The following is a 26,470-nucleotide window of genomic DNA, read 5'->3' as shown; positions in this document are numbered from 1 at the left end:
AGAGAAGGAAATGTGCTCTCAGGGAAGGATGTATAGAGTGTACAAAGGCAACAGTGGAGAAGGTGGAAAGACTGGAATGCTTATTTTGGATGAGTACACATCATAAAAGATGAAACTTTTTTTTCCTGACATGGTTATTTTACTCCAGGTTGTTTCATCTAACACTTGATGGCAATGGAAGTTTTGTAGTTTATGTAGCTTCTGTAGCTTCATGACACTTTAAAAGCTCAGTTTGCTCAATAATTAAATTACTTTTTAGATGGTTTTGTATTGTATTATTTTATGTTCATAAGAAATGAAAAGATATCTTTCCTTTCCCTTTCAGTGATTACAACAGAAGTAGGTTTCATGCTTTTGTATTGCTAATAACTTGAGGGATTACATATTTATCTATTTTTTTATCCTTAAAGAGAAATGGTGACCCAGTTGAGAACACTTCCTCCTTCAGGGAAATGCAGTAGGCCCTAGAGAGCAGAGGAGAGTAACTTTTCTGCCAGGACAAGAACTTTGCAGCTTTGGGTGCTGATTTTCTTCAATAAGACCAGCATCCTTCCCCCTGAAAGCAGGATGCTGTAGAGACTGAGGCTGTCCTCTGCCATCCGTGCAGTTGTGTGGTTGCTTGCAGGGAGCTGTCACAAAGAGGTGGCACCAGAGCCTTTCTACTGACTTAAAAGGAGGTTGGATTGGTGCCATCCCCTTCTCTGAGCTCATGTTTTAGCTGAGCAAATAAGGGCAAGCGGTGTGTAATGCATGAATATGCCAGTGTGCTTGTGAGTGACACACTTATCTTGTTCTCTGACAAAGCAAGTGCCCCAGTCATTCTTTCATGAAGTTGAGTTCTAGCTTGGATTCTCAGATGTTTATGAAAATTAAGTCTTGAATTGCAAATTTCAGTGGAAAACTCGTGATCCCTGTTGTGATGCATGTTAACACAAGCCTGTGAATATCATATTCATGATTATTGTAACTCATTTGACACAGGTAATGAAACCACAGCATGAAGTTTTTAATGGTAATTTCAATTCCAATCACAGTTCTAACTACTGGCAGATGAGATATTACAAGATGAAGAAATTCCTTGATTAGCTGCAAATGATGTCTAAGATGGAAATTGTATTTGCAAGTGAAATACAAGTACATTGGTATTTGATCTACAGTTAGGAAAAGGATCTGAACAGTTCTGTCTTTCAAATTCAGTATCAGTTTGAAAGCAAAATGAAGTTAAAGGCTAGGTATTTGCATTAGTTATTCCTGTGCCATAGCAAGAAACATAAGGAAAATGAGTCTGGTTTGTTTCAGAACAGGTTGTTGCTAGCCCATATTACTACAGCAGCATTTTCACTTGGCTGCAGTAACAGCAACAAAAACAAATTACCTTGCATCATGTAGCAATTTTCACTTCTGAAAAGTTGAGGAAATTATTGAATGTACTGTGGAAATTAAAGAGTAGATAACTTGTCCAGACAATGACTTAGACTAAATGCTCAGATGAGGTTGAGTGGAAACCAAAAGCCTAAGACACATACTGTACCCTGGAATTCATCCCACTATTTTTGGCAGATATAAATCCCAATACTCAAGCCAGGAGTGTGAATTTCCATTAAACAGTGTTTTGCAAACCTAGGGATTGCTTCAAGTTTTCTGTGCTGAAACTTAAGCTCAGTTGTACGGGTGAATAATGCCTCTTTTGGGACACTGCATCTGTAGAGCAATGTTAAATAACTTTAAAGGTGTCTCTACACACCATTGAGTCAGACCTTGATAATTGATTCTTCCAGGTTACTGAATCTTAAATCACTCCACTGGCTGTTGCTGCAGATTTAAAAAGTAAAGTGTAAGGTTTTAGAGAAACTTTTTGTGCTTGCCCTAGAATAACATTGACATTGTTTTACTGTCTGTCCTTAAGGCAGAGCTCATGTGCCTCTGTGTGTGGCATACTGTTACATCTCTGCAATCATAGAATCATTTGGTCAGAAAAGATCTCCAAGATCATCAACATTGTTAAGTCCACCACTAACCCATGTCCCTAAGGGCCACATCCACACAGCTTTTAAATACCTCCAGGGATGGTGACACCACCACTTCCCTGGACAGCCTGTTCCAAGGTTTGACAAATGTTTCAGTGAAGAAATTTTTCCTCATATCCCATCTAAACCTAACCTGGCACAACTTGAGGCTGTTTTCTCTCATTGTATTGCTAATTACTTGGGAGAAGGTGCCAACCCCCACCTGGCTACATCCTCCTTTCAGGTAATTGTGGAGAGCGGTAAGGTCCCCCTGAGCCTCTTACAGGCTGAACACCCCCAGCTCTCTCAGCTGCTCCTCCTGGAGGACTCTCCAGACCCCTCCCCAGCTCTGTTGCCCTTCTCTGGACTCTCTCCAGCCCCTCAAGGTCTGTCTTGCAGTGAGGGGCCCAGAACTGGGAACAGCACTCAAGGTGTGCCCTCACCAGTGCCCAGCACAGGGGACAGTCCCTGCCCTGGTCCTGCCAGACTCACTATGCTGATCCAGGCCAGGATGCCATTGGCCACCTGGGCACACTCTTACCTAGTGTTCATCTGCTGTTAAAGAGCACCCCCAGGTCCTTTTCCACTGGGCAGTTTTCCAGCCACTCCTCCCCCAGACTGTAGCACTGCCTGGGGTTGTTGTGACCCCAGGACAGGACCCAGAACTTGGCCTTGTTGAACCTCCTGCAGCTGTCTTGGCCCATCAATCCAGCCTGTCCAGATCCCTCCCAGAGCCTTCTGCTCTCCAGCAGATCAACCCTCCCACCCAGCTTGGCGTCACCTGTGAACTGACTGAGGGAACCCTCAATCCCCTTTTCCACATCACTGGTAATGGGCCACATCAGAAATGCACAAGTATTCACTCCTTTGAGCAATGGTGCAGTTCAGTCTGGGAGGAGCTGGGGACTGCCCCATTTATTTTGCTTCCAGTACCTGTGTTAGATTGTTCACAGCTAGGAATTGTTTATACCTGGGAATGTGCAACAGCACAGTTCACAGTGGGCATATAACTTTTAGTGTAGAATTCCTCATCTGGTCTGAAATAAGAGTATTCATTTTTGGCTATTAAAAGAGCACTAGCCACCTATGAGCCACCTAATTTAGGCTCTGGCTTTTCAGAACACTAGGATAATTCTTGGATCTGCCAGATATATTAATTAAATACTGTATTAATACCCAGAGAAACTGGGCCATCGTATCAGAATAAAAAGGTCATGACATTGCTAGAAGTTTGAGGCATCCTGGAGGATGCCTTTTAAGTGTTGGCTATTTCAAATAATGATATTCTGTAGTATTCTGCCAGTATTGATGCAGCTTGCAAAATTCTTAATTACCTCCTTGGGGCTTGAATATCATTCTCAGATTTTGAAGATCAAAAAAAAAAAAATCATCACAGGAGAAATTTAATTGAAATTAAAAGTCCTTCCTAACTTCCTGACTTCCTTTCCTCTGTCCTTGCTTTCCTTCCTTTTTCCTTCATGTTATTGTTCCTGGGCACCCTCTGGTTTTTATTAATTTAGTGCTATTTGCCTTAGGATTTGCAAGATGTAGGTTGTTCTGAGTAGTATTGGAAGGAAAAAAGTTCTCCTATCTTGTGCACCTTGAGTCAGAGTGATTTCCAGATTATTCTTTTGGAAAAAATGTGAAGATATCTTTGCATAAGATGGAAAGTGGGATAAGCAAGCTCGGGTGTTCAAGTCTCTGCTCCTTGTTTCATTCTTTGAAAGGTGTTTCTAATACCTCAGATGAGTGCCTGGATTTTCAGGTCATTTGTTGGTGTGTGCTGGGCCTGTCTCCCTAAAATTTTGTTCTGAAACTGGGGGGGGGGGGGTGTCATTAAGTTTATAAACTTTGGATTTGATAAATTAGCATTCTTTTACAAAGACTTCTGGTAAAAGAATCCAGTGAACTCTAGTCTTAGAAGAAAATATTTTAAAGTTTAAGAAATTAATTTTACTTACAATAGCTGTAGTATCTGAAAGCTGTCCTTTCATTCATATGGTATCAAATAGTATAAGCTATAACCAAATTGAAGGAGATAGTAAGGTAACTGTGAGCTCACTGGGAATGACTGTCCTGTTTATTGCTTGTGGTACTCTGTTAAACTAAAAAGGTTGTGAAACAGAAGGTTTAAAACCATGCAGAATAGTTGTTTTTTATCTTTAGGCTGGCATAGGCCTTTCAAAGGATGGAATGCTGTGAACCTGTCTATGGCTGGATTTTCAGGAGTGCTCAGATTCTGTTGAAAATACTTAATGTGGTGGAATGAGAAGGGAGGAGGAGGACTATTGTGCTGCCTATTCAAAATGACAAACAGCATGTAACATGTTGTAGTTTTTATGTGTTCTTTGGCAAAAACAACTCATTTTCTTCTGAAAAAGCTTATTCTGAAAAAAAAAATAAGATACATTAGAGGCACAGAGATTTTCCCTGCATTGTGTGATGGACTGTAAATATGCCCACTTGACATTGTGAAGCATCCTCAAAGTAAGTTTCTGTGTGTTGGGGTGAAAATTCAGCCCAAAGGGTTTTAGTTTATAGCCAGCTCTGCAATATTGCATTTGCTGTGGTCTTGGATGAACAATGCCAAACATGAGCGCATATTGCAATAAAGAGTGAACAGAAGGATTTGTTCTGTATGGTTTTCTTTTCACTTTGCACTTGATTACATCTGTCTTGTTGCTAATTTTTCATGACATGGCTATGATACTGTTTTTAATTTTTGTTTTCGTGCCATTAGAATAGGTCTATAACTAACAATGATTATTAATAAATCCCTGAGTTATTTACTTTGGGAAGTGAAGGCATTTGTTTTCTTTTTACATCATTAAATGCCTGCCTCTCTTTCCTAATGATACTCAGTACTTAAGGAAGCTTGTTTTCCTCATTTCTGTGTTCTTTCCTTTTTTGTGTGTGTCCTCTGTACCTGGCTGATGTTGGTTTTGGGAGAACAGTTGATGTGCTGCTGGGAGAGTGCCTGGACATAGTGTGGCTTCTGCTAAACTTGTCAGTCAGTGGCAGTATTTCTTATAATCTTCCAGCTCTTCTTAAATTAAATCTTTTAATAATCATAAAGCAGATAAATATTTGAGCAGGATTCCAGGTCTCTGCCACCATCCAAGAACTGTCAGCAGCAGTCTTTCTAAAGTAGATTCCAAACTCAGGAGGAGGTCCTTCTGTCACCAGGTGGGAGAGGGGGGAGCAGAAATGTTCCCTGGAGAGCAGCCTGGTTTGCCAGCACACAGAGCTTCAGAAGGGTGGGTGAGCAGTCACTGCTGTGGGCTGGCAGTCCACACAGACACCCTGTGCACTCGCCAGTTTGACACTAGTGAAGATAAGAGCGTGTGCACTGGTAGTGTGCAACACCATCCCGCAGTGGTAAACACATTTGGAGGCTCTCATACAGGAAGCTGTTCCTCTAAATTTCTAGCTAGCTTGTGCCAGCCAGCTTTCTTTCCATAATTCTGCTGAACCTCCTCACCCTGTTCCAGTTTTGGTAGGTCCCGAGTGAGCAAGAAAATGGAGTCCTCTGAGTCTGACCGAATGAAGCTGAGTGACATTCTGTGGATGCTCCTTCAGGCTGAAATGGCTCACCTTGTATCCTGCAATAAACACAAACTCATGGGTTGTGCACTGGAGTATTAGAGCTATGAAAAATGTGCAAATAACACTGATCACATGCTGCATCAATTAGACCTTCTGTGCAGTGGGCAATTAGTGTTTCATAAAGAAACCAGAAGATACACACTCATATGTATTTATCAGAGAGGAGAAGAGAACATCTGCTGGTGTATGTTTTGATTAGACCCAAAGGGGAATCTCAGCCTCACTCCTTTTTAATGGTCCAATAGCTAAAATCATTCTTTCTGCCTTACTTAAATGCATTTGGAAATAGCTTCCCACAGTGCCTGAAGTGGTTTAATTACATCTGATGTGGTTAGAAGAGGTCTCCAGCTTTGTGTGACAGAGCTTCCTCTAGCTGAGAGGACACGTGCTCGCTGATTACACCTTCGGTCGTCTCCTGTGCCTGGCATGCTGCTGGTGATTTACAGCGTGGCTGTGGCTCAAGAGCTCAGTGGGACAGGTCCCTTGGTGTGCTGGATGCACCTTGGCATTGTGCTGGAGTGCACTGCCAGGCTTGTGTCTCACTGCCTCATGTGCTGCTTGGTGTGGAACTCCGGGAGAGGTTGCAAAGATAGAGATGTATTACCCCTGTGTTACTGATGGGGACCCTGCATATACAGAAATGTGGCTTTTCCAGGATGAAAACTCAGCAGCAAGATTGGGGAAGGAGTTATATAAGGAATTATATTTGCTTTATTGTCCACTCTTCTTTCCCTCAAATAATATTTTTTTTTATTTCACTTATATTGCTCTTTGTCAAATCCAAAGTGGGACAGTGAGAACTATGCATTAAAAAAATGAGCCCAGTCAATTTTCTTCACAATGTGTTGGAAGGAATCTTCTTGAAAATATCTGTAATAAAGGGTCCTAGGATCCATATGAAGACTAGGATCTCTGCATTTTAGATAGCAGAATTCCTATAGCTGTCCATAATGTTCCCTTTGGGGATTCTCATTGCTCTAGTCATATTATGGAGCTGAACCCCAAAACATTCTCTTACAGAGAGACTGTTTAAAGCCTTTGCCTCTGTCCAGCCACCACCTTCATTATGAAATCTGTTGCATTTAGAAATATTAACCCTCTTTAATTTTAGTTGAAATTAATCAACTGAAGAAATTATTATAGGCATTATGAATGCATAAATCTTTCTTCATTACAAAACCAGGCAGAACCCCCTCATTATACGAATTGTCAGTGAAAGAATTTGAAGTTTGAGTACTCTGGTCTAATTTTATTATACAGGTCCCACAAAAATGAGAATTCTTCCTGAAACTTCCAGAGGTTCCCTGCCTTCTACAAAATGTGACGTTAACATACATGTTTCATGGGAGATAGATAACTTTAATCCTTCTCTGACAAAGACCCAAATATTTTGAATTTATTTTTAGTTGTATGGTATGATCTGCTTCCTGTTCTAGGAAGTCAGCAACCAAGCTGATAATCACATCTTTCTGCTCACATTTTACCCATTTTAACTGAAAATATTTCATAGGAGGGAAGTACCAGGCTTACAGGTGTGTCAGAGACAAGGCTGTGCATGGCACATCAGTCCCCAGTGGAGATTCCTTTTGCTGTAGTTGTTGCTGACAGGCGTTCTACCAGGTGAAGTGGAAAAATTAAAATGGCAACTTCACCCAGGCATTAAAAAGATATGAAAAGGGTGGTGGAAGCCCTTTCCTGTAATGGTTTGCTACGGATGTCGCAGCACCTGAACAGCTCTTTGTTCAATAAAAATGTGTTACATTTATTCTGCCAGCCTTTGCTTTGCAAGTAAAACACAAGACAGCCTCCTGGCAAGTAGGTTTGTATGTTTTTGCTGTGCCTTTCATATCCACAAAAGGTGTTGGTAAACTTTTCAGTGCAGTTTGTCAACACAACCTTTCTTTAGCAGTTAATCTGATCTACTTCAGCTGTGATCTGCTTAGTTACGTTTTTAAATGGCACACGGGAGCAAATTAGATTAGGCTTGTTTTCTTTGTTGAAAAATGGAAAGCACAAAATCCAAGACCTGTAATATCTTGAATTACCTCAGGACCTGTTTCTGTCACGCTTAAACAAATCTGCTACAAGGGCATGGCTGCATCAGTGGTAGCTTTCTAAAGCTGTGCTGGTTTAGAAATCAGAAATTGAAGTGCATTTAAACAGATTTGTTTTTTATTTTATGATCAAAACATTTGGGATGGGAAACAATTTGTACTTTTTCTGAATACATGAAGAGTGACATTTGCTAAATTCTACATTCCAGTTATTCTTTCTATATTGAAGCTTTTTTATTAAGTTGTAACCACATAGGAAGCAGTGCTTGTCACAATATAATTGCATATTGGAGATTTGTGTAAGTTCCATACCTTGAATCCACAAATTGAAGTTCAAAGTGATACTATAGTTCATCTTCCTTTAAAAAACAAAAGGGAATATAACACAAAATCATCCCCAAAAGTACCCAAACCCAGTTATACCCAAATATGCTCAAATATCTGAATTATGTTTTAAAGAGGAGAATTTGTCTGTTCTATGCAGTGTGGACAGTCAATAGGTTTTTCCTATGTTATTTCTTATCCCTGTCTTTGTGTGGGTTGATAACATGCCTGAATCTTAGAGAAAGAAGAAGAAAAAGACAAGGAAAACAGATTTTGTGTTAATTAGTAAGTGAACTGCAGTATCTGTATCTAGCATGAAAGCAGCCATTGGAATTGCAGATTTGGCTATCCATTTTGTTTCTAGGAACTGACAAATGTACAATTTGCAATCCTATGTAATTATGATCTGATTCTAGGGTGCTGTAATTTCTATCAGTATCTAGAAATATATAATTTATGCTAAAAATTTTCAGTAGAGAATGTGCCGGGATTAGTGGCACAACCTTAATGAGAATTACACAGCTTAATTCCTTGGATATGATGCTGGTATTGTGTCCTTTATCTATTTTGAGAGGTCATATTATACTGAGAAAATCTGTAGCAGTACATGAACAGCAAAGGATACCTGTGGCTTTGTGTGAGAGCTGTCCAGCAGTTTATAGAACAGGATACCCCTTTTGCTTAGCCACTGGCACATGGTGAAGGAAGAAATGGATACTTAAGTAAAAACAGTTTAAAAATAGTAGATTGGATAAATGCTGAAATCTTTTTGATCTAGTTCTTTTGGATATTTTGTTACTGTCGTGAATGACAACTGCTTGCCAGTTTAAGAAAAACAAATCTTTAGAATTGACACAGCTTTTAAAATCTAATTATCTTATGCGTGCTTTATTTCAAAGACAAGGTTACTCTTCTTGCATGTAATATATTTGTGCAAATCTTAGGAGTTTTCAAAACAACAATAAAAAGCATCTTAGTGTCTTTTTTTGTTTTTTTTTATTCCTCCTTGGTTACTGTTTGATGGCACTGGTGAATATTTGACAAGCAGTTTAGAAAGCAAAGATAAAAATGAATGATTGTTTTATCAGCCATTTACTCTGGTGTTTAACATTCTGTGTGCTATAAGCTTTTATTGTGCAAGTATGTAGCCATTTGAGCAGGTCTAGATGGCAATATTTATGTCCAGCATGAATAAGTTATGTTAGTCAGTTCAGGATCAGAACCCTAAAAATTAGGTGGTGTGCATATATCAGACCCTATTTTCAGTCTGATTCAAATGAAGTGAAAATGATTTTCTAGAGTCTGAAATGTTTTGCCTTGGGGGCTGAGTTTGCTCTCAAGCAGTACCACACAGACTGTTCATGTGACAGCCTTTTAAAGCCCAGAACAATAATTTGGAAAAGCAAGTTGCAGTTAGAAATATGAATTAGTTGGGTCCTGATCATTAGCTCTTAATTTTTCAGTAATTTGGTAACTGTGTCAGCTATAAGCTGCCTACTGCAGAGGACATTTTCAGCTGGAGACCCAAAGCTTTTTTGCATGTTGTGTACATCTGATAGAGGAAAACTGTGTGTCCTGAAAGGAATTGCTGTATCAATTAACTGCCCAACCCTGACAGAATCCAGCATTTCAGGCATACCAGTTAATGATGATAATTTTCCAGACTGTATTAAAAAAAAAGTAGTAGTTTTCCAGTTTTTCTTATATATATATATATATATATATATATATATATATATATATACACACACACACACACATATATCTATGCATATGTGCTTAAATATGAGGAAATAATGTCTCATCTGGTTTCTGTGGAGACCATCAAGCTGGATAGAGTAGATAATGTATCACTTTTCTCAAGTTATCACACTTCTTAATAATAAAATGCTTTTAAAATATTTTTCCATTTATACATCACTGTAGCAAGGCATTTCACTTAGCTTTTTGTAGCGCCACACAATGTGCTGCAAAGTGTTGAGAGAATAATCCAGAGTAATTATTAGACTAAGTGATAATTTCATTGGAGACAGTCAAGGAGAACCAGATGAAGACGATTGTCAGATGTAACAAAAATGGTCACAGAGTAGTCAAGAAGAAGTGTAGTTGGGATTCTGATGATTCATAGTGAAAATGGATCTAAAAATACTGCAATAACATATACCCGGCCTGTTTTAAATTTGACTAATTTATTTTAAATACTTAAAGCTGATGTGCTAAACTAAGTGTATAAATTCAAGTTGGTGAGCATGGTTAATGTTTATGAAAAACAAAGATGATTGAATTTTGTGCAATGGTCATATCTTAGTGCCACAGAAAGAGGTGTGTTGCATAAGAATACTAAGACTGTAACTTGATGTGATACTTTCAAGTACTTGTAAATGTAGTGAGTGCATTTTGCTATTAAAAGGTCTATATTTTCTTCAATTTGAAACAGAAAAAGCATGCCAGCATATTTGGGGTTAAATAAAATATAGCCAGAGTATGTAAATATGGGCTGAATGGGACAAGTCCCCAAATGTGCCAAAAAGTAAAAAGTTCCTTTTCCTATTACAACCTATGACATGTGATTCTGTGTAGTATTAGCTCATGTTATGTTTTTCCCCTCCTGTTTATTTTCTCTCTGCAGTTCTTTTTACTAGAGAAAGCAAACTCCCTTGGCTGGGAGTTACACACAGATGTGGAGAAAAACAATTATTGTAACAAAAGGAAAGAAAAGCTGAAATGTGTTCAATAATGTTGGAAGGGGCCTTTAAAGGACACATTGGAAAACAGAGCTAGAAAATTGGCTTTCATTGTACACAAAAAAGGTGTGTTTACAGCTGCAGCAAACTCTCTGACTGTGTTGTAAAGTTTTTCTGCTGCTTCTTAGGTCTTGAGAGTAGATTTCATTTACCACACTTGGCTGCACACAGAAGCAAAGGAAAGGGATTAGCTTAGTTTTTAAATGGAGAACAATGCTCTTCAGGTTGTTTACTCACAGGATCATCTTCACACGGGGAGCTGATAAACTGGAAGATTAATATGTAACTTGTTTTGAAATTATCTTTGAATGCCATCGACATCACCAGGTTTGAATACTTATGTCTCACTAAAGGGGAGGAAAATCACCATCCCAGCCGAATTATTACTATGGTTTTCTAAGACTAATAAAATCTGAGAAAGAGTCTCTTTCTGTGCAGGCATTTTGTATGCACACTGTGAAAACAATCCTCTGTCTTCAGGAGTTTGTAATTAAAAACCCCAGCCTGGTGGGATTTGTACATATGCATCTTTTTATGCAATGTGAAGTTAGTGGCAACATTCTCATGAGATTGAATTCATGGCTTTGGGGATTCAGGGCCCAGGAATGAAGATCAGGCTGTATGAATACCTCATCTGCATAGAGTGGTGTTAGAAGTAATGACTTAGTTTTCCTTGTAGGGAACAAAATAGAGGCCAAATGGTGTTTGCTACTTTTGATAGCCATCAACATCTTGCTAGTCTTGAAATCCATATCCATGTACTTAAGCACCAGGATCTGGCAAACTCATTTTCTCCTGAAAATACTGTCCAGACCTGTCAATATTTGCTACTAGTGGAGATGGTAATACAGAGAAAGAACTCAAACCAAAATGAAAAATCTGCTTTCCTGCGTTCCAGCAAAAGAGTACTAGGTTGGATTATAAAGATAGTATGTGTGGGGGGGAAAAGTGACAAAATATTTTGTTTCACGGTTAGTATTTATCATGAAATGACATGTCTTCCCTTAGAAACTGTATTCCATGGAAACTGTAAAACCACCTGTAAAAAGGAAAAGGGAGCTTGGCTGTTTCAATTCACTAGCATCTATCAGAGTTACAATTCCTACTGTATTTTTGTTCAGTTTTGATTGTTAGAGCAGCAAAGGCAAACTAGGTAATCTCTTTCACCTTCATGTTTTCAATAAATGGATAGCTTAATTTTACTATTGCTTTAAAAACCCAGTGAATACAACCCCATCTTTTCCCTAAATACTTGCACAGGCAGTGGGATCCGTTAATACTTTGCTGCATTAGTGAATTACCTCAAATATAATCCATTTCAGCAGCAGCATGTTTGATCTACATATTCATGCCTGTGTTTGCACGCCTGCTGCAGGGAGAAGCCTCACTGAACACCTGCAGCAGTGACCCTATCACTGGCATCAGTGTTTTGTTTGTTAAATACTTCACCATTAGGCTATTATTTTAAAGGCCAGCATTGTTTCTAGGTTAATTACTGTACCTGTGAGGCTCCATTCTTGCTTCACAAAGGTGTTTCCAAGAGGAGTTAAGACTTGTTTGTTACTCTCATTTTACAGGTGTGTGGGAAGGTTGGACTGTTTGATGTACAATAGGCTCAGTAGCTGCCAACTGGACAAAGCCATGTTTCATAGAACAGGTATAGGACAGGGAGGGAAGGGTGCCAGCAGTCGTCTTGTGCAGGTTTTTTCTTCATCGCAGTGGCTCACAGTGTTTTCCACATCAAAAAAGCAGAGGTGTGTTCTGGGTGACACCTTGTACTTGGTCAGCAGTAATGGAATGGGAGAATCATTGTGGTCCAGGCAGAGAACTCTTGTTCTGCAGTGTATGTATATGTAAGTGCAGTCTCCTTACCCAGACAATTCTTTTCCCTAGTTTCTGCTCATTTAATTTACTGTTTGTTGTGGTTGGGTGCTTTGTACATTAAGGGGTTTGGTTTGTTTGTGCATATATTTTACTGTTTTAACAGCTGAGATTGGCTGGGTTTGGTACTGAGAAAGAAACCTGGCTGCTCGGGCTGGATCTTTCCAATGCTGGCAGCGATGTGTTTTCGATAAAGGCACTTCCTGAAAGTCATGTCATTTGTCATCTGGATCCATCTGCATTGCAGGTAGTGTATCTCCAGGTCACAGTGGGGTTTTTTTCCTTCACAATTTGCTCCTGTTCAGGTACTTCTCGTCAAACTACTTTAAATACAATTTTAGCATAGATCAGCCAAAGGCTATTGTGTTTTACTGCTCCATCATTCATGTTTATTAAATTCACCTGTCTCTTTTGGGACATAGATTACTTCTCCTACGTTTTGTTCAGAGTTTGTGTGTGTTGAGGGAGGGTGAGAAATAACCCAGCTCTTCCAGTAGGTGATTTTTTCATTACCTGCATCTTGCTGCCATATGCTATCTTGTTCAGTTCTGTGTAATTGCAGAGAATGAATCTGTACAAATATTAGTTCAACTGATCTTTCCAGGGCAGTAGTGGCAGCCCTGTAGTTCAGTTATTTAAAACATGCAATGTGCTGTAGGGAATAGTTTTGCTTTTCATCTCACTAGATCTTTTCCTGGCTGCTTATCATCCTCACTGAAAACTCTCAGCCTAGGCATTTCAGCTCCTAAACTGTAGTTTCTTTTTTCTGTGACTACAGTTTTGTTCTGATTTTACTCAAAGCTGGATCTCATTACTTCAAAGCATATCTGAAGTATCTGCAGAGCTCCTGTTTTTCCCTTCAGCTCTGAGAGTCTCTTGGGTTATTTGCTCAAGAATGGTCAGTTTTTGTTTTTATATATCTTGCAATACATGCATCTAACAATATATTTTACCTGACTCTGATAGGTTTTTCAAAAACTTAAGTCTAGGTAGAACATTTAGAAGATTTGATTTCTATAATTGCTGTTGGTTTCATATACCCCTAAGGTTGTAACAATTGGAGATCTATTTTGATGAACTGTTCTAATTAAAACAGACCAAAATGCTGTTATGGAATTATAAAATGGTTTGGGTTAGAAGGGACCTTAAAGATCATCTCGTTCCTATTCCTCTGTCATGGGTAGGGACACTTTCCACTAGAGCAGGTTGCTCAAAGCTCCATCCAGCCTGGCCTTGAGCATTGCCAGGGATGGGGGCATGTACAGCTTCTCTGGGCAACCTGTGCCAGTGCCCTACCACCCAAACAGTAAAAATGTTTTTCCTAATATCCAATCTAAACTGACTCTCTCTCAGTTTGAAGCCATTCCCCTTGTCCTATACTACATGCCCTTGTAAAAAAATCCCACTCCATTGTTCTTGCAGCTCCCTTCAGGCACTGGAATGCCACAAAAAAGGTCTCCCCTGAACCTTCTCTTCTCCAGGCTGAACAACTCCAGGCTGAACATTTGCTCTCAGCCTTTCCTTATAGGAGGGTGCTTAATTTCTCTGATCCTCTTTTTGGCCTTCATCTGGACTTGCTCTCACAGGTTCATATGCTTCTTATGTTGTGAGCCCCAGACCTGGACACAGGTGGGGTCTCAGGAGTGCTGAATAGAGTGGGAGAATCCCTTCCCTCACCCTGCTGTCCAGACTGCTTTTGATGCAGCCCAGGACACGTTTGGATTTCTGGGATGAGAGCTCACATGGCTGGGTCCTGTTGAGCTTCCCATCAACCATCGCCCCCAAGTCCTTCTCCTCAGGGCTGCTCAATCCCTTCTCCTCCCAGCATGTGTTTGTGCCCTGTCCCAGCTGCAGGACCTTGCATTGGCCTTGTTTAACTTCATGAGGTTCACACATCCCAACCTCTCCAGCCTGTCAGGGTCCCTCGGGATGGCATCCCTTCCCTCCAATGTGTCACCACACCACACAGCTTGGTGTTGTTGGCAAATTTACTGAGGGTGTCCTTGATCCCACTGTCCATGTTAGCGACAGCTGCTCTGGTCCCAGTACCGACCCCTGGGAATGCCACTCTGGACTGGTCTCCACTTGGACACCAAACCATTGACCATGACTCTTTGAGTGTGACCATCAAGCCAGTTCCTCATCCATGAGGGCTCCATCTGTTAAATCCATGCCACTGCAGTTTAGAGACAAGGATGTTGTGCAAGACTGTGTCAAGTGCTTTGCAAAAGTTCAGGTATATGACATCTGTGTCTCTTCCCTCATCCACCAGTGCTGTAGCCCTGTCATAGCAGGCCACCAGATATTTCAGGCATGATCTGCCCTTACTGTTGCCATGTTTGCGGTCACCAATCATCTCCTCACTTTCCATGTGCCTGAGTTCAATAGGAACTTCCCTGGACTGCCACATGTTCTCTAGTATGATGGGTAGTGGCTTAGCTACACCTGCCAGTTCCCTCAGGACCTGCGGATGCATCTCATTAGGTGCCATGGACTCCTGCACCTCCAGGTGCCTGAGATGGTCTCAAACCTGGCTTTCTCCTATGGAGAGCAGTTCTGCATTCTCCTAGTTCCTGCTTTTCCCTTCTGCACTCAGGCTGTGTGGCTGGAGCAATTGCTAGTGAAGTCTGAGTCAAAGAAGTCACTGAGTACCTCAGCCCTCTCCATGTCCCAGGTAACCAGGTCTCCTGTTTCCTTCTGGAAAGGGCACATATTTTCCCTCGTCTTCCTTTACTCAGCAGTGTACTTACAGAAGCTTGTGTTGCTGTCCTTGACATCTCTGGCCAGATTTAATTCTATCAGGGCTTTAGCTTTCCCAACCTGATCTCTGGCAATTGAGTGGCCATGCTGAGGATTTGGCTGGAGTTAATCTTAACAATTATCTACATGGAATTAAGGGAAAAAATATGAACGTGTTCCCGTTGTTACATTTTTTCTCAGTTAATCTGCAGAACTGTTGCCAGACATAATGAGTGTCATAAATCTTAATGTACAAAGGACATTTAGATAAACCTTACTGGAGCAAATAGTACCAACAACCTTTCAGGAAGGTCTCATTAATTTGCTGATTTTTAAACTAGTTTGCCATCCAGGATTTGAGAAGAAAATAAAGTGTTTCGTTCTGTAATTATTTGTGCAACTGCAAATGCAGTCTGCTATCAACCATCTGCCCTGCAGGCATTACTTTCAGTGCCATTTGGATCATCAGCACAGTGTATGATCCTCTGCATCTTCTGTTGTGTGGCTGGCTTGGTGCTGATACTTATTTACAAATATCTGTTTCATGTTTCTGCCTTTTTTCCTTATTCTTTTCATTTATTATTTTCAGTCTTTTTAAGGGTCTTCTGCACAGGCAGAAGAGGTGATGCTGTACTCCTGGACTGGCATGCTTTTATTTATTATGTGAGAGTCACAGTGAAATACTTTATTCCTCAGAAGCTTCGCCTGAAGAAATGCAATTTCCATTTCTGCAGGAGTTCCTGGTGTCTGTACTTTCCTGGTCAGTCCAGTAGTGACTGACCCTGTAAGGGTAGGTGGTTGCCCTCTCTGCCTTCTGAACATGGCATGGGAGAAATCCAAGCACTGTTGTTGCTGATTTTTGTAGTAGAAGGGCAAAATAATATTCAATGTCCTTGGGTTGCTCCTCAATATCCAGACTTCTGCTGGCTTAGGTAGCCCAGCAAAGCAGTCACTCATTTTACTGTAAAGAGAGGACTGCAGGTTTTACTCTAAATCAGATGACTGAGCAGCTGCTTTAGGGTCAGAAAGCCTTGATGTTTGCTAGCGTGAGGAGAGCCCTTTCAGAGTGCTTTGTCTCATTTATAAGTCTTTGATTAGCCTATGTGCCTGATACAATAATGTTCTCCCAAGTGGCTTCTGGTGTGCTCAGTTTGTGGGGCAGCAGACCTCGTTTATGTGAGGACTTGCAGGTGTGGGGATTTGCAGGTGTTGGCATTTCTGGTGACTTCACTGCTTAGGAGTCGGTTGAATTTCACTTGTTTGAAGAACTAAATGTGTGCCATTCCCCCTGGAGCATGACTTCAGCCCGCCGGTCCCTAACCCTGTTAATGGGCTTTTGCAGTAGCATTTCATCAGTGCTGCGGGAAAGCTCGTTCCTAAGGACTTAACAGTAACATTATTGAGAGCAGTTGGGCTTTATGGAACTACAGAGACTTTATAGAGATTAAGAGAAGTGTAACTGGGTGAATATGACAGATGGTATCCAGTCAGCCAAGTGCTATCTCTTTACAGGAATTTTATTTCCCGTAAATATACTCACAAATTATCTGAGCTTTATACAGAAAAATCCATGAACATTTTTAGGAACTCCCAGTTTGTAAGGAGTACAGACAAATTTTATCGGGCGTCGTTTAACTTCAAATATGATCTCTTGATTCTAGATACATTGGAATGGAAAAATCTAAACACAACCACTTCTGTAGCCATGCCAGCACAAACACGTCTTTCATTATTCCTTGTCAGTTGGAGCTTAAAATTAGAAAATCTCAAGCCAATAAATGAAAGCTCAGAATCTTTACACATTTATGCCAAATCTGTTCTGTTTGTCCTACTGTAAGATTTAAAAGGCTAGATAGAAGTGTTTCTTCACTGTGCTTGAGGTGACCCAGAGGCAGCAAACAGGCAGCTCATGCCCTTTTAAGAGACCTCAAAAGTAAAGATTGTTTTAGTCTCTTAAGTGTCTTTTGAAAGGTTTGGGAACTGTGAGTTAGAATGTGCTACACCCCAGCATAAGCCGAGGACAGGTCACTGAGTTCATTACTACACTTTCTCTTTCCTAAAATCAGCCTTTGTCCAGGTCAGCTAAAAAAGGCAAACAAGGCAGGAATTTAATTCAATACACAACCTGAGCCTATTGTAGCTGCTCTGAAGTGTAGCAAACCTAAGGCACAGGACATGCAGACCTTTCTCTCTGTAGCACACAAGCTCTGAGCACTGCCGTGCTCAGCAGTGCAGATGTAACAGTGGGCCTAGAAAGAAATACAAAGGACTATAGATAGATAAAACCTGCTCTATAAAAGATATTCTGTGCTCTTTTTTCAAATCAGCATATGCATTTACTACCTTTTTTTTTTTTTATGGGCTAAACAATGAATTCATTTCCCCATTATGGGAAAATTAGAATTAAAAGAAATTAATCTGTGCATTTAGGAAAGAGCTTACATCAGTTTCTTATTTTACTGCTTTCTTAGGTTCTCCAGGCTTCCTTTCAACAGTGTTTCTGCTTTGATGTCTTGCTCTCTACCCAGATTGCCAGAAGGCTTTCTGTTGCAAATGCAGGTGTTTTCAACTGCTAGATACAGTTGTGTTGTATTATTCATCACCTCGATATAAAAATGTATTAGTGGGACACTTATTTTACACAGAGGACAAAACAGGGATAATTGGAAAGATGGCAGACTGTATATAGAGGAAGATGTTGCTTAGTGAGACATGTTTGGCAGTGGAGGAGACAGGTTTGCATCTGCCTTGCTGCTGTTTCATGTATCAGTCCTTGAACCTTTAAAGCACTGTTTTTCTAACAGACTGCCTTGCCCATCAGGCTGGCATCTGAAACCAATTAAACATGGCTTTTGAGAAGTACAGCTCTATTCACAGAGAGCACCTAGAAATCATCATGGTATGTGAGGGTTATTTGTTACATGCTGGTGCTTTTTCCCGGTTTTTGTTGTTTTAGTGCTTGGTAAAGACCTCTGTGTGTGAGGCCAGGTCTTCACTGAGCTGCTGGGAATTACTAGAGATGAATGGATCTGCAAGTCAAGGGCAATCTCGAGGCTTGTTACACAGTAAAATGAACACCTCGGTCCTCCTCCTGACAAGGATTTCTCTGCCCTGTCATCCAGAGATAGTTCTGCGTGCCACACAGACAAAGCAGAGGGACATCCAGAGAAAGCTGGTGAGTCGTGACCCTGCTGAGAGTTAGAGATGTGCAGTAATCCTCCTCTTGACGCTCCCAGCTGCAGAGGACTGGTATTCACCTTTCACTCCACTCAGCTGCTTCAGAAATGGAGGCAGAGCATTGCTGGTGAGAAAGAACCAAAGCTGGACAGTGAAACCATATAAAACATATTTATCAGAGATGGTAAAGGGATGAAGGACAATCAGAGTGGGAGAGGATGAGGAAAAGGGCTGGGGGCATAAGTAAGCCATTCAAAAGCAGATAAAACGCCAGGAAACTGTTTTCCCCTTCTTCCCATAAAATATTCCTTGTCTTTCTTCTCCTCTGTCAGCTTTCCCTGGATGGACATTATGCTCAGTGCATACCCATCTTTCAGGGCACCCTGGCAGTCTCCCATTTTGAACACTTGTAATCCTGTATGCTTTGTATATGTGAATCTGAATATGATCTTGGGCTGTTAAATGGGCAGTAGGGCACTTTCATATTTTGTGTCACTCCAAAGTTCAGAGGCATCTTTTTGATGTGCATGCATTTGCTCATCTACCAACCTTTACACTTTTAGAAAATAGATATTCTAATCATCAGTCTTGAGAACTTTTGTCTCTGAACACTGGAAGCTCTTTTGTCTTTCATCTCTTCCGACAAAGCCTCAGTGCTTAAAAAGCAGGCTGCTTAGCACCCGGAGATGGGAATCTCTCCTCAGCTGCCTCCTCATGCTAATAGCACTGCCAGGTGGTGGTGAAGCTCGTTGTTTCACAGCTCCAGGTTGTGCCTGACTGGAATAGAGGGAGCGAGGTCTGTCAAATCCAATGCCGGACATTGGTCAAGAAAGCAGCACAACGCTTTATTTGTATGGATAGGAGAGAATTCCTTAAAAGCAGATCTTGTTTGGACTTCTGGAAAGGTTTAAATTCTGGTTTCTGGATTTAAAATAGCCTCTGACAGCTCATGAGAGCGAGGAACATGGTAACGTTTGTGTTGCCTGCTAAGCATGCCATCTTCTGTGGACTGTGCTGGCTTCCTGGCCCTGGCCATGATCTTTGGTAGTGAATCCACCCCTAGAGTTAAGTTGAGGGAAAAAGTATCTCCTTCAGTCTGTTTCTATTTTGCTAAGTTATAATAGTCTCTTTGCTTTTTATGCTATGAACCCAAAAATGAGGGTTCTTCTTCTGTTCTACCATTTCTAGGCATGTACCTCTAAACTCTGCATCTCTGTTTTCTTAGATGAAGCTTTCCTTTTTTTTACTCTCTGCTCAGATGAGCATCTTTCCAGAGCCTTAATCATTCATCTTTCTGTTTAATTCTACAGTCCTTGTGATAGGATAACCTGTACTGTAACCTTCTTCCACATGAGTTCACACATCAGGCAGAGGACCAGTGTGGCAATTTAGGTATGGCTTAGCAGGTCAGAGCTTCACATCTTTGTCACTGAGGTGCCCCTCACTATGTAAGCCTTTTCAAGGTACAGTGAGTGCCATATTTAACTCTTTGGTTGTTTATTTCCCAATGCCTGTTTTGGGAGAAAAGGTGACTTCAGTTAACTCATAAGTTTTCTTTAAATATCTCCCCCATATGCAGTACAAATGTTACCTACAACAAAACTTGTGAGATCCTAGGGGCCAGACTGGCATTATTCAAAGCAAATAGAGATAGTATTTTTCATTAATCCTTATCCTTCACTAATTTTTTTGCTCAGGTCATGTTTCTTCCATGAAGTCAGTAACTGTTTCTATAAGCTTATAATCTGACACGGGATTTACATGGTTTAGAAGGGCTTTACTTCTGCTGTGGCTGTAGAGCTGAAGCAGAGCTGGTCTTGTTGTGCTGAAAGGATGGGCAGCCTGTACTGCACCCGTGTAGCAAAAGGTGGGTTCCTCAGGGCACTGTGACTGTGCTCTGTTCCCAGCCAGCCTCAGCTTCCCACCATGGTTTTCCCAGGAGAGCTGCCAGGGCCAGCAGAGGCGGCTGCTACCACCAGATCCCAAAAGCTCTCATCGCTGCAAGGCACCAGCCCGCTGTTGGCGAACCGAAACCATGGATTCTCCCTTAAGGGCCGCGGTAAGCTCTTAATAAGAGCTCCCAGGCCGTGGTTCCTCGACCATTTTGGGCTGAGTTGCTGCAATTCATACATTTGGGCGGTGGGCTGGGCTGAGAGGAGCTTGCGCGCCGGCCGCGCTCTCCTCGCACCTCTCCACGCCCGGGTCAGCCGAGGGCTGCCCGGCCAGCGCCCGACTCATGCTCGGTCTCTGCCGATGCCAGGGCAGGCTGTGCCGTGCCGTGCCGTGCCGTGCTGTGCCGTGCCGTGCCGTGCCGAGCGCAGCCTGTGCCCGTTCCCCGCGGCCGCGCCGCCCGCATATGCCCAGCGGCGGCGCGGCTGACGGGGCAGGGGCGGGCCCGGCGCGGAGGGCGGCTCGGCTCGGCTCGGCTCGGCTCGGGGCGGCGGGACCCGCCTCGCCCGGGCGATGCATGAGCGCGGCGGCGGCAGCGGGGGGGCGGGCGGGTAGCGGCAGCGGGGACGCGGCGCTGCTGCCCTGCCTTTCCCTGCCCGCCGCTGGCCCTTCCCCCGCCCCTCCCCGCTCCGGTGCGCGACTCAGCCGCCGCTCCGGGCAGGGAGGAAGGGCTGGGAGCCGCCTCCCGCTGCCCCCGGCCGCCCCCTCCCCATGCAGCCCGGCCCGCCGCTGGGAGCCCTCCCCGGGGGGATGTTTCTGCGGCCGCTGCCGGGATAACCGGCGCGCCGCCCGCCCCCGCCCCGGACGGAGGATGCTGCCCGCGCCGTGGCGGGTTCCGACTCGGGCAGCAGCGGCCGCGTCCGCCTCCTCGGCTCCGGGCAGCGTCGCCGGGGAGAGATGAGTTCGCGGCACCAGGCGGACTGGATCCCTTACAGGTAGGGGGAGACCCCGCGGGAGGCGGCGGGTGGGGCGGAGGCACCGGGGCTGCCCCTGGGCAGGAGCCGCTGCCCCTCGGGGGGTCGCCGGCGGAGCCCGCAGCTCGGTGGCGGGGCCGGGGCGGCCGGACCCTCCCCGGGAGCGGCGGGGCGGCGGTGGGTCCCGCCCGGGGGAGCGGATCGCGGGCCGGGCGCCCGGTCCCGCCTCCAACTTCGGGTCGGTGCCGCTCCGCGAAGTTCGGGGGCTGCTCTCGGGGCGAGCCCCCAGCCCCGCGGGGAGCGGGCAGAGCGCGGAGCTGTCCTGCCCTGCGGCCCCGGCGGGCGGGCGGGCGGAGCGTTGCGCCGTCGGTGGCGGCTGCCGCGCCTCGGGCTCGGGCCCGCGCTGCCCCCGCCGGCGGCGGCCCCGGGAGCGCGGCTGCGGGCGGGCGATGCGCGGGGCGGCCGCGGCCGGCGGTGCCGCCATGGCGGGGAGCGGGATCGCCATGGCAGCGCCCGGCCCGCCGCTGCCATTGGCTCCGCCGTTGCCATAAGCTACGGGAGCCGCGGCGCGGCGGCGGCCCGGGAGCCCCGTGCGTCAGCGGAGACGGCCCCGGGTGCGCGGAGCCCCCTGCGCCCCCAGCCCCGCTGCCGCGCTCTACCCCGAGCGCCCGGTGTGGAGCGGGAGCATCCGCGGCTGGAACGAGGGAATAGTTGGTGTCAGACTTGCCGGACCGAGGGGAAACCCAGCCAAATATTTCGCTGCGAGCGGGATGGGCTGTTCTAGTAATAGACCCCTTTCCGAATCTGCTGTTCAGAGTACGTTAACGTTATGGGTTTGTTTGTTTGCTTGTTTGTTTTTAGTTTTCGTTAAAGTGTCTTTTTCAAGCTGAATTTTTACAGAAGGAAATCACGAGGGATTTAACAAGGTGCTCTGAAAACGACAGAAAGCATGTTTCTTTCGTTTGTTTGGTTGTAAATGAAACAAGGTGGATACAGTAACACGGGAAACGAGGACACAGTCTTATGGTGCGCCAGGGGAGGTTTAGGTTGGACACGAGGAAAAAGTTGTTCACTAAAAGGATGATTTGGTATTGGAATGAGCTGCCTGGGGCGGGATGCTGGAGTCTGTCCCTGGAGGTGTTTAAGGAACGACTGGATGTGGCACTCAGTGCCATGGTCTGGTTAACAGGATAGTATTCACTCATAGGTTGGACTCGATGATTTCAGTGGTCTTTTCCAATCTAGTTGATTCTGTGATAAACCTTTTATTTTTGTCGTCGGTAGACAATCACAGAATTAAAAAAATGCGCAGAGTGCATTTTAAAAGAAAGGCAGCTGCTTAAGCAGGTCAGTTGTAGTTTGCCACAGTCTCAGTGACAGTGTTTGTAGCAGACGTATGCCACAACGAATGCAATGTTAACACAAATGCAACACTCTTTAATACAGAGGAAAAAAAACAACCCAAGATAACTGCACAAGTGGAAATCTGCTATTTTGATATGTGCACATCATAGTTCAAATCAGTAGAAGAATTAGAAAGAAAGAAACATGATTACAATGAATCTGAGAATATTGCCACTCAGCAATAGCACTTTCAGCCCATGCATTTTGAAAAGATGTAAGGAATTGGCAATAAGGCTTCAAAAATGACTAGTGGATGCATTCTGATGCAATTTGAAGCCTTCTAATGAGGATAGAAATACCAGAGGAACAGCTGTTCGTGGCTCATCCCAGCAGCAGTGGAAGAGTTTTTCTGTTCTCTCACTGTACACAAGGCTCTGCAGAGGCCAATGCCAAAACTTCGCTGAGGGGTTTTATAGCAGTGGCCTCAAAGAAGGAAATAAAACATCTCTATTTCTGCTCAGTGCAGCACAAGGAGAGGCAAAGCAGCAAATCTCAGAGAAATACAGATTTAATGATACTCATATCTTTTCAAATGTTATTCTTGAATGTTAATGATGTGTTTATGGTCAGAAACTGCTGAAGACTGCTTAAAACCAAAAGGCAACCAAACCACAGCTCTGCTCTGAAGTGTCTTTATTTAGGCTTCTAACAGAGTTCTCTCAAGAAGCTGACTTATTTTTCAGTCATCAGAGGTAATTCTTGAGTTAGAGTTATATTCTTGCAAATCTTACTGGACTTGTGTGTGTAAAGCATCCTCCAGGATCCCCTAAACATATATGCCCAGGTTTGGGAATGCATATGTGACTGAGTTTACACATGAAAGCACTGTATGATTAAATTAGGTCAAAGTACCATTTTGAGGGAGTGAAATATGCAAGGAGGAGGAGAGACCTGATGTGCACCCCTTGGAACAGATCATCTCTCTGAGAGCAAAATGCCCCATGCTTATCTGCACTCTTGCTTCACATTCTTGTTTACTGTGGTGAATTCAGTGGTTGCTGACTCTCAGAGCTCAGAGGAAGGTTCAGCACCTTCTTTATGGTCTGGGTGGCATGTGACAGCCATGAGTGTCACTGCTGCTCGTGTTGGGGACAGAGCATAGGCTGCTGGGCACGCTGAAGTCTGGAAAGATGTATCTTTCTAGCAGTGGAACATATGTGCAGCTATATACCTGAATTAACTCAAGCAGAGAAGGATTGTATTTCTGCTAGTAAAATGTCATATTTTTCCTTTCAAGTGAAGTGAGCCAGAGGGAGTCAGTTCCACGTGTGTCATGCACAATTCATTAAGCAGTCCACCTGTGTGTCCACAACTCACAAACTTACACTTCCCCTTTTATGATGCTGAGAACATTTTGAGTGAGTTAACAAAAATTAGTCGGCAATTTTTTCAGTGTCGGTGCTAGTTCACCCTGAGGTCAATAAAAGGTTCATTTTATTTGTGAGTTTGTGATTTCAGTGTTTTGCCCTTATCTCTTTTCATTCTCTCTTAAGTATTCTGCTTTTGAAACGCTAATAATCATAGGATGATATTTCAGTTCGCTAACATTATGAAAAATAGTTGGGAAGCTGTTTTTTTAAAAGTAAATATATTGTGTTTATTTTCATGAAACACATATCATAGATGGAAGTTTAAGTGTATGATTAAGCACTTACTGGAAAGTGCACATCAGGTACAATGAGCTAGGAATTCTTTAAATTGTACCCATTTTTAACAATGTCTCTGCTCTTAATTATAAAGATTCAAAATAGTTTAGATGCAATTAAAAAAAAAAAATCAATACAGTCCATGTAGCTGCCTCCAGCCCCAAAAGTGGTTTTCAATGGAAGTTAAGAGTAAGATGCAGCTTCTTGAAGAATTATGTTCTCAAGCACAGTGGTGTTTTCCTTTGGTGTTCTTCAGCAGTTTCCAGTAGAAAACACAATGCAGAAGTGTCTGGGAATCATTACAAATTCACAGGAGTTCAGGTTTTCTGTTCAAAAGTATGTTTTTGTTTCATATCTTTTTCTTGAACTCATTTTTAATTTATAGCATTTCTTAAATATAACATACTCATTTCTATTTTATGCTGGTCTATCTTGAATAAGTGAAGACATTCCTCATACTATAAAACTGCAGTCAAATAAAACTGCTGCTAGGTAGGATGAAAGTATCAGTAAACTCAGTTACAGTAAGGCCTCTGTCTCTATTATTATTATTTGTTCTTATGTTTTCAGCTGCTTCTTTAACAATAAATCTTGATCCTGTAGCTTTAAAAACAGCATTTACACAACCAGCTAACCTGTTCCATGAGAAATATCTAAACACCACCAGCTGAAAAGCCCAATCCACACAGGAATCCATTTAACACAAGTCCCCAGGGTTCTCTGTAAAGGGTCTGTGTGATGCTGCTGAGCCTTGGTTTGTGTGGCTAAACCTGCCATGGCCAGAGGGGACCCTGTGAACTGTGCCCTGGGGGGCCTGGCACTTGGCACTGAGGGCACTGAAGGCACTGAAGAGAGCAGATCACACAGCCTGCATTTGCAGTGGCATAATATGTCTTGATGTGTACATGATGGTGGTTATAATGCACATTGTTTTTGTTTGTGACAGGTTTTATTATGCTCAATTTTTGTAGCTTTCATGAATTTGCTCTGAAGTTTTAAGGCTGTGCTTAGATATTGCAGCTATAAACAGTCACAAGTTATTTACTTGCAAAGGGAAGGATTGCAGTTGGAAGAAAATTGTGGAGCACAGCTGGGTTGTAAATTCATGAATCATCGCAATTAGGGCAGATAAGAAGATTTCTGAAAGTGTGATGTGTAAACAAGTCCTGGAAAAAGAATGGCCTTGAGCACCAAGGGTATCCCACACTTGTTTCTGAGCACGTTGGTGAGGTAGTGGGATATTATAAACCCTGAAGTTTTGGCATTGTGAAGGCAGCAGTGCAGGTGGAGGGCTCACCTTGCTGCAAGGTGCAGTCTGTGACCGAGAGCATCGCAGTGCAGGCAGGCTGGCTCCCAGCCTCCTGCCGTGGGGAATGGCATGGATAATTTACAAGAGCTGCTTTTTTAAGGAAAGACTGTGTCTGTCCTCTTCTCTGAAACAGGCTGTCTTGTCTCAGGCTATTCAGTCTATAAAATTAGCCTGGTCACATGCTTTTAAAACATTTAAGTTAGAGCTCTCCCTTAATGGAACTCTGTGCTCCTGCATGGAGTGTTCCTGCTGTGGTGCAGAGATCAAAGGTGGTTTGCCCAGCATCAGTGTGAGGGAGATGTCAGAGGAAATTGCTACCCTGAAGCTGGTAGCCTAAATCAACCAGGCAGAAAAGAGAGGTGAAGAAAATAAGTATCCCAAACCATGCAAGTTGGGGGGTGTTTGCTGAGATGGAAATGGGACAAGGCTCAAGGGAGATGAGCTGCAGAGCTGGGCGTGAAACCTCGTTGTCTTGTGCTTTGCAGTGTGCCAGAGGTGGAGTTAAGAAAGGGGCTGAAGTGGCTTTGCCACCCCTTGCACAGGCCTTATGACAGTGAGTGATGCACCAGCTGTCCCAGAGCTCTGCCACCCCCCACTACCTTTGCGGTATCAGCAGCCAGATTGAGATGAAAACTGATTTTTTCACAGGCCAGTGGGTTTCTGGTAGCAACAATCATTTGCAGGTTCCTGGCAGTGACAATCATTTACAAGCCATC

The 26,470-nt window shown here is 43.2% G+C and overlaps 2 protein-coding genes across 9 annotated transcripts in view; one reads left to right on the top strand and one right to left on the bottom strand.

Annotated features, from left to right (window-relative positions):
- LOC119701405 (basic proline-rich protein-like) overlaps positions 1–21,900 on the bottom strand; it is a 28,395-nt gene extending 6,495 nt beyond the window's left edge. Inside the window, exon 1 of the mRNA XM_038138044.1 lies at positions 20,979–21,900. Within this exon, the coding sequence (XP_037993972.1) occupies positions 20,979–21,900 (922 nt within the window). The remainder of the gene's footprint in view (positions 1–20,978) is intronic.
- Positions 1–26,470, top strand: part of TUB (TUB bipartite transcription factor) — a 211,733-nt gene that overhangs the window by 103,414 nt on the left and 81,849 nt on the right. The window contains exon 1 of one of the 8 annotated variants that reach the window (XM_038139853.1): positions 20,964–21,416. The exons of the other annotated variants lie outside the window; for them this stretch is intronic. Within the exon in view, the coding sequence (XP_037995781.1) occupies positions 21,379–21,416 (38 nt within the window). The 5' untranslated portion in view covers positions 20,964–21,378. Of the gene's footprint in view, positions 1–20,963; positions 21,417–26,470 lie in introns of those variants that run through there. 8 annotated transcript variants of the gene reach the window in all.

This window comes from Motacilla alba, chromosome 5 (genome assembly GCF_015832195.1).
Source record: "Motacilla alba alba isolate MOTALB_02 chromosome 5, Motacilla_alba_V1.0_pri, whole genome shotgun sequence".
NCBI classification, from domain to species: Eukaryota; Metazoa; Chordata; class Aves; order Passeriformes; family Motacillidae; genus Motacilla; species Motacilla alba.
The sequence above is the reverse complement of the archived record's forward strand: the minus strand, read 5'-3'. Positions and strand labels throughout refer to the sequence as shown.